The sequence below is a fragment of the Cyprinodon variegatus genome, unplaced genomic scaffold (assembly GCF_000732505.1).
Source record: "Cyprinodon variegatus isolate N-32 unplaced genomic scaffold, C_variegatus-1.0 Scaffold227, whole genome shotgun sequence".
Taxonomy (NCBI): Eukaryota; Metazoa; Chordata; class Actinopteri; order Cyprinodontiformes; family Cyprinodontidae; genus Cyprinodon; species Cyprinodon variegatus.
In genome coordinates, this window is record NW_015150680.1 from 129,699 (window position 1) to 138,551 (window position 8,853).

General features: G+C 36.7%; 1 protein-coding gene across 2 annotated transcripts in view; it reads right to left on the minus strand.

Moving 5' to 3' along the window:
• Nucleotides 1–8,786, minus strand: part of rbm18 (RNA binding motif protein 18) — a 23,106-nt gene extending 14,320 nt beyond the window's left edge. For both annotated transcript variants that reach the window (XM_015381068.1, XM_015381067.1), the window contains exons 1-2: nucleotides 8,593–8,786; nucleotides 5,042–5,155 (exon numbers count right to left, since the gene is read on the minus strand). In XM_015381068.1, coding sequence (XP_015236554.1) covers nucleotides 5,042–5,155; nucleotides 8,593–8,672 — 194 coding nt within the window. In that variant the 5' untranslated portion in view covers nucleotides 8,673–8,786. The remainder of the gene's footprint in view (nucleotides 1–5,041; nucleotides 5,156–8,592) is intronic.
• Nucleotides 8,787–8,853: the final 67 nt, after the last annotated feature.

Genomic DNA, 8,853 nt, shown 5'->3' on the forward strand with positions numbered 1-8,853 from the left:
CAGGTCTGGGTCCTGACAGTACAGGTCCAGGTCCTGACAGTACAGGTCCAGGTCCTGACAGTACAGGTCTGGGTCCTGACAGTGCAGACCTGCCAAATGGAGTATCTTGCACTGTCAGGCTCCATTTGGCAGGTCTGCAACGCAGGGTCCTGACAGTGCAGGTCTGGGTCCTGACAGTGCAGGTCTGAAGCCAGAATTTCTTGCCCACGCCTCAAAAATCCAACATGAAATAAATGTTGTTGTTTTTTTTTTACATTTTATCATATTACAAACACAGACATGAATGTATCATGTTGGAAGCAGCTTATAATTGTGAAATTAAGGAAATGAACATCTATCAATTGTCTTTAAGGTAAGAGTCACAGGGGGCAGCTGCCCATCTCCAACAGTCAATGGATGAGAGGCAGGCAGGACCCTGATCAGGTTGCTGGTCCATCACATGGCCTGGGGAAAATACAATGAATGTTTTTCATAATTTGCCATAGATAAAAATTTGAAAAGTGCGGCATGAATATGCATTCATCTCCCTCAGACAATACTTTGAAAAATAAACTTTCACAACAATTAGAAATAAGCAAAGCTCAGTCAGGCTGGATAAACAGAGACTATAGACAACAATTTTCAAGCCCTCCCACATATTCTCAGTTAACGTTGGCCTGGACTTTGACAGCAGAGCTGCAACTTTAGAGCTGCTGACCAGCTGAAAGGTAAAACTCCATCACATCTGTAGACATGTCTCATTTTAAACAGAAAATTACCATTAATTACAAAAATCTAAAAACTCATTAACAATGGATAGTTAATGAAGAGAGTGGAAATCCATGATCTCAAGGCATAACCATTGGCCGACACAAGAAAAAAAAGCTAATATCAGCCCAGAATTCAGCCACCTAATGTAAGGCTCCATCTTGACTTAGAACAGAGAGAAAATATTTTTTGTTGTTTTTTTTTGTTTTTTATCTGAAATGCAAACTGTAGAGATTTTTTTTTATACAGAATTGGTTTAATTACTCCTTTGAAAACATTGTTCTGTCAGCAAATAGCATCTTTTAGAGTCTGTATAGTCAGGGTAACTATTTTATGAATAAATCAGTTGATAATTATTTAAATATTCTATTAATCACAGTTATATTGATTAATTGTTTTGGCCCTAAAGGAAACGCTAGTTTCATGCAATGCATCATTTTGCAGGTCAGGAATATAGGTCAATTTTTATGGGAGAATTATCCTGCCATAATGCAAGAGCACATAATTTCAATTGCACTCAAAACTTATAATGCTCACACTCAAAACATGCACTCTCTCTCAAATATTTTCTCTTCTCTCTCAAATCTTTGTTTCTTCTCTCAGATTAATTCTTCTTGCACAGATATTTTCTCCTCTCGCTTGCCTCCTTCTCTTCGCGCACAAACCGCGCTCTGCACGAATCTCAGATATGCTCGCAAACCCGTAGGCTCTGCTTGCGGATTTTTTCTGCTCTCTCTCGGATTGCACTTGGATCGTCGCCTAGCAACCATTCCAGCCAATAGAACGACAGCCTGGGAAAGGGTGCGCTTGTTTAACCCTACTGAGTGTGCCTGTGCTACTACACCACTTATAAGAGCATCAGCTGAAACTGCTATTTACAGTAGTTTTGTGCCTCGATTCAGCAGAGCTCAGTACTTATGGATAACCCAAAAAATTCAGAATTAAGTAATTTTAAACAATTAGTGGTTTGTTATGTACAAAAGCAAAGAACCGACATATTAAATTATTATCTTGAAATACTTTGTTAGTATAATGGCAAATCTTTACGTTTTAACCAGTCAGTGAGTTATGGATGTTTTAAAATGTTGGATGAGTGGACAATTGGTCCGAAAGAGGAGCCCAATCGCAGCTCAAGTAGGACATTACAAGGAAAGGAGACTTATGTCTTCTGAAAGCCACCGCTGTTTTCACCTCAAAGGAGCTTTTCATTGGACTAACTATGCGGTTTGTTGGCTATATCAGCAGGTTAATAAATAATAAGTACTGTATTATGATATTAAAATTTGTATTTATTTAAATTTTATTATCATGTTTAATCAGACCTCAAATTTTATATTTAGTTAAGAGTGAGATGGTTAATTTTCGGAGGCGTGGATGACTTGACCCTGGAAGAGAAATCTTTTTCTCCTGACTTCTATAAGAAAATCAAAGTCAGGATTTTCTCTGACTGACAGCCCTGTGGCTGCAAGGCTATCAGTCAGAGGTGGCAGTCTGCAGCACTGGGGCCTCCAGGCCACCGTCCTGTCTCCATTTCTCTTCACCCTCTACACCTTCACCTTGTGGGCTGTGTGTCTGAGGGGAATGAGCTGGAGTACTGGTCAGTCATCATGGACCTTGTGGACTGTTGTGAGAAAAAATACCTGTGTTTAAACACCAGTTAGACCAAGGCGATGGTGATCGACTTCAGGAGACGACCCCCGTGTGAACATTCAGGGGCAGGACATAGAAACTGTGGAGAGTTTCAAATACCTGGGTGTTCACGTCAATAAGAAAGCTGACTGGACACATAACACCATAATAATAATTGGAAATAACTATCCAACATTTTAACTTTTTGTAAAAAATTTATTTTTTCCCCCTACATTTCAATACTGGATGCAATACTAACAAAGTATTTCAAGATAATTTAATATGTCGGTTCTTTGCTTTTGTACATAACAAACCACTAATTGTTTAAAATTACTTAATTCAGATTTTTTTTGGGGTTATCCATAAGTACTGAACTCTGCTGAATCGAGGCACAAAACTACTGTAAATAGCAGTTTCAGCTGACGCTCTTATAAGTGGCGTAGTAGCACAGGCGCACTCAGTAGGGTTAAACAAGCGCACCCTTTCCCAGGCTGTCGTTCTATTGGCTGGAATGGTTGCTAGGCGACGATCCAAGTGCAATCCGAGAGAGAGCAGAAAAAATCCGCAAGCAGAGCCTACGGGTTTGCGAGCGTATCTGAGATTCGTGCAGAGCGCGGTTTGTGCGCGAAGAGAAGGAGGCAAGCGAGAGGAGAAAATATCTGTGCAAGAAGCATTAAATCTGAGAGAAGAAACAAAGATTTGAGAGAGAAGAGAAAATATTTGAGAGAGAGCGCATGTTTTGAGTGTGAGCATTATAAGTTTTGAGTGCAAGAAGATGAAATTCTTTTCTCAAATTGAAATTATGTGCTCTTGCATTATGGTAGGATAATTCTCCCATACATTTTGGTCTCATGTGACAAGAGTACCATCTTCTCAATGTTCAACAGATGGCTTGTGGTAAACTGCAAAAGGGATTTTTCCGCTAAATAACAGCGTTCTTTTTGCAACCCTTTCACAAAAGCCAGGCATGTAGGATATCCAACTAGTATTGTATATATTGACATATACTCCCACCAGTGCTGTGGATCTCTGTGCCTCCTCTAAGGTTCTAATTGGACTCTTTGCATAATTGGACAGCCATTTCTTGGTATGTTTGCAGCTGTGCTGTACTCTTTAAAATTTGCAGACACTTGGTTGAACAGTGCTTAAAGACATGTCCAAATAAAGTACTTTTTTATTACTAAACTCACAATCGTACCATCTGACCAGCTCATTGTCGTCTTCCTGATGCTGCTTAATTCTGAAGCCTTTTCAGAACAGCTGGGTTTATACTTAGAGGCAGAACAATGCTTTTTGGTCTGCAATCATGTTTAGGTATATAGGTATTAGAGCTAAAATAAAATGCCAGAAATTATATTACATTTATTTTAATTCAATTCAAAAACATTTTATTAATCCCCAAGGGAATTAATTATTTAATTAGTTGATTAATTTGAAACTACTAGTTTCCGGCAGAACTTGATTTTATTATATAAAGGTTGTCAAGGTTTTTTTTGAATTTTTTGAATGTTAACCTGTTTATTTCATAAAGACGGTGGAAAAAAATGCATCTCAGACAAATGAAATTACTCATTTACTCCACAAAACTTTCCACAGAGGTTTGATGTTTTAATAAACCTTAAAGAAAACATCTGTTTTGTTTTGAGTTTATTTTTATTAGCTGAACCAAATAATGAACAAAGTTTATTCACTACTGATTTGAAACTTCCCAAGGGTGCAGTGTGCTCAGTGACGTTTCTCCCGTTCTACCCTCTGAACCAAGTTAGGTTTTGCAGAACAAACCAAACGAGTCCTGCATGTTTTATCCTGGAGCTAATTAATCTTCCCAATCAGCAACAGGGGCCACATGCATTTCTCCTGTTTTCCCTCCATACGGCCGAGCACTGGACTACTTAAGGAGAAGCAGAGCAGAGCAAAGCATGTTAAGGGGAAGGAAACGCCTGTCTAGACGCCCACCAGAACCTGGTCCCATACATTCTCCAGCAGCACCCCCCCATACAGGCCTAATAAAACACCCCTCACCCTAAAAACCATTTCCAGAATATGTTTATCAATCAGACTTTCAACAGCATGAAAAGATGCGTGCAAGTGCAAATAACAAAGTGAGGCGGGTTAATGATGTTCAGGCTCTTGTATGCGTTGAAGCCTGCACCTCTACAAACCGCCACCCAGACTTCTACTGTGGATTTAAACACCCTCCCACACAGACACACACACCTTCAGGTTGACACAGAGAGAGTAAACAGGGCAGGTGAGTGAGGAATGATGGCTGCTCCTTAGCAGAGCAGGTCTCCGCGCCTCACTGCATCTCTTTCACACACCCAGGCTCGCCTGCTCTGTTTCAGTCCTTGACACACACCAGCTCACACACAACAAACACAGCCAATTAATCATACATGTACCTACAATATGTTGCATCCTATGTGGTATAGCCATACATGTCAAAACCAAACTCCCAGGTTCACACCATAAACTCATTCTTCTTTTTTTCAGAAACTGCATAAAATATATCCTGTAAAAGCTTGCAATCAGATTTTTTGACTTCATATTAGAGATATAGTTCTATAAAGATACGTAAAGGTAATACCGTTATGAGGTTTCAGAATAAAACCAATAGTAATGGTGGATGAACAGAAGAAGCTGAACGCTTTTCTGATTTACTCACTCTGTGATTTTGGGATCGATGTTGCCAATCCACAGGCGGTTTCCATCATGCGCCGCGCTCTCTGCAATGATGGAGGCATTTTCCACCGTCTCTGCTGCAGACGACATGTGTACCCTGTGGAAACAAGATTAAAGGAAAGTTGCCAGAAACATTTGCAGTTTACATATGCTTTATATACATGGAGATGTTTGGGTTTTCTTTTTTGGTCAGGATTGTATTTAGATTTTCATTAATCTTTCCATTATAGTTTCATCTTTATATTGTTGATAAGCTAATGGAAAATAATTGTGATGTTTTACTGTATGCACTTAGACCTTAAAATAACTTTAAAAGCTGGTAATAATAATCAGATAATACTGTTAATGAAACCCCTGAATCAATGGAAATTGTACCGCCCTCTTACCATAGCTGATGCTGTAAAGCGAAAATAAGGTAGCAAAAATATCAAAGCTGCATATTTTTAATAAAGGACTTTATTTTTTTCCTCTCCAAATATTTAAAACATGTTAAACTTGTAGACTGACTATCAAATTAACTTGATATGTAAATGTACTCAAGTTGATACTAGTAGAAACAATATTTCCTGTAATAAAGCTATTTCTAGAGTGTACAACGGAAACCTCAAATGCTCTCAAAGTGAAGGAATACAGACTACACCAAGAAGAAATTAGAGGATGAAGTAAAATAACTGATCCCAACTGAAACTTGGGGAAACATATGCCAACTTCAGTGGACCTTTACAGCATCAAATGCATGTCAGAAGTTCTGTTGGAAGAACATTGAAAGACCATTATCACAACGATTCAGAAAAGACATCTAGGCCATGAAAGTTTGTGCTGAAGGCTCTGTGAAACCATGCATGAGCACATTTGGGGTGGCCATGTCATTGGATGATTGTGGGAGGAAATACAAAACCACATAGAATATGCCTTTGGAGATTAAATGCACTATTATGTATATTGGTGATGTAGAACAGAGTTGGATAGAAGTAATAGAAATTTGTTTGGTCTCATTATGGCAGAAAGTAAAAAAGACTGTCACACAAAAATGGTCTAAAAAGTGGAAGAATGGCTTGCTACTGTGAGTGAAATGTATATAATGGAAAATTATGTTTTTTCTGCTAAATCAATAAGATACATTTTACAGAATTGGTCAAGATGGTCTGCCATGTAAAACAACAACGAACCGGTTATCAAGTAAGCCTCTCCCCAACTTCTCCTGTTCCTTTTCTTCCTCTTTTCTTGTTCCTTATTGGGATTTTCATGTTCAATAACAAATCAAAAAATATTTACAATTTATTTTAGGAGTTTTTGATGGTAGTAAACATGTTATTACAATATTATTGTTGTATTGTTCAAAGACAATGCTGGTTGTTCTTGAATTCAGCATTGTCCTCCTAATTAATCTAATAGCTTTGGTCCATCAAAGTGATTCAATACATTATTAGCATGAATAGATGCGCTTAGAAATATGGCAACACACAAAATATTTATTCAAAACATTGCTCGGTAAATGTGAAATTAAAGACACCGATATTGAGATTAATGAAATTTAAATGTTTTCAATTTTAGATCATATGTTCTTATTTAAGACTATTAATCTACCACTCCACCTATAAAGTAGGTGGAGTGGTAGATTAAGAGTGGTAGATTACCCTGTTATTATTTGTTGTTACCAAATGCACTTCGCCTAATGCTTACTAACATAAAAAAATTTAATCTAATCTATAAAAATGTAAGAGTCCCAAAATTCCTATATTCTCCACCTATAAAGTATCCCAACCTATAATAAATGTTTGGATATGACAGCTTTATTAATATACGCATTGTTTTTTTGTTGTTGTTTTTGTTTTGTTAGTATAAAAACAAGGGAGGCCAACAGACAAAACAGAAAAACATATTAATCCACAAAAAAACGTATCAGTACCACAGAACTATAAATAATGATTAAAAGATATAATATGACAAGCTGAGCAATCAAAAGAATTTAATAAAAAAATATATATACTTAAATATTTTAACTAAGGTCTTTATATTTTTAGATCCAATGAAATTCAAAAAAAAAAAAGATGCACCGATAAAGCAGGTGTTTTATTCGATTGGGACTGTAAATTGACAGATCAGAAATGAAAGAGAATTTGATCCTGTTTATAAAAAGGAAAAAAAAACTGAAAACTCTATTTTTTGCTCCAAAGGAACAAACAAACCAAAGACACTCATTCGACCCATTTTTTGTTAATCTATGGTAAAAAAAAAAAGAAAATTAGAAAAAGTTAAGCATATCTGGAAATCATTTAGAAATTTCTTAATTTTCATTTGGATTCAATACAAACGTTGTTAAACGTTTGTGAATTTTAATCTCTTAATAAAAGTAAATGGAACATAGATCAACTTTTTTTTAATAGGCATTGAGGAGAAAAGTGAAATCACTAGGTCAAACTTCAAGGTTAAACAGAACTAAATATCGGCCGGTAAAAACCATTTAAAGATATAGTGGAGGATGTTCTTTTTCCAGGTGGATCGTCAAAATAAGTGGTCCTCCAAATTGTCAATCATTCTGGTGATATGTTTAAGCAAGGCCATCCAACGTGCTCATTCCCATTTTCACTTACTGGTGGTGAGTCTGACATAGTGTTTTTTTTAAAGAGGAGAGGACGGGTCTATTAAAAAAATTCCTCTATTATACCTGTAACATCTTAAATGTTCCACACCTATCCTACTCATGTAAACCACTCTAGGTGTACCATTAGGCACTACAGTCAACCAGCAAGATTCTCCTGGATAATTGGTGTTCCAAAATAAAATGTAGAGATGATCAAGCCATATTAAAGCTTTCTTTTAAACATCAGCACAGCTCAGGGATTTATGTACATATCTGGTAAAGACCTGTTTATTTTCCTCAACCTTTTGACCATGATAGAGTAAGAGTCCCTAAGTGGATGTTATATTAATGTTCTCATTATAATTTCAGAGTTATTTTAGAGATTGTATTTTATTTCACAAGTTTTACCCATATTTACTTTGCTGCTTAGTGGTCTAAAAGATTAACTTCGATCAGCTTATAGTACTTTGAACGAATTTATTTAGAGGCGATTGTAATTATTTATTTAGGGCATTCCTTCTTGTGGGAATTCTGTTACAAAGCAGCACGATCATATAAATAATCTTTCATACAACATAAAAAAACTGGTTTAAAACCATACATTTATACCGACACATTATCTCCAGTTTAATACATTCCCTGTTATCATTTGTTGTTACAAAATGCACATCGCCTAATGCTTACTAACACAAAAACATTTAATTTGATCTATAAAAATGTAAGAGTACCAATATTCCTATATTTTATTCGTACGGGTGAGGTTTACCTGTTACAAACATTGCTTGTGCCGTTAAAACTCAGCAAGATAACCTATTCATTATTATTCCGCAATAAATTAGCTCACTGTTTAGAATGATATAAACATACTAGCCCAAACTTTGCTAGGAACAGAGTAAAAAGCACGTTTCAAACGAGTAGCAGGATGTTTCTACTAGCTGCTCTGCTGTTACCTTTGTTTGTTCCTCTTGAATAAGGAGACCTGAGTTTTAACGTTCCCACTAATCCCACTTTTGGGATGATCCAATGACATCAAAACGTCTCTGAAATCATCTCAGACGACAACTTTCCACCTAAATAGCTGAGTTTTTGTACTCTGAGAAAAAAATACATCCGCTCAGATACAGCCTGACAACAAAGGCGCAGGATGATGACGCAGTTTTGTGAACGCCAGACGAGTCAAAAGGAGGCAGTTGGTTTAATGTTTAGCACCT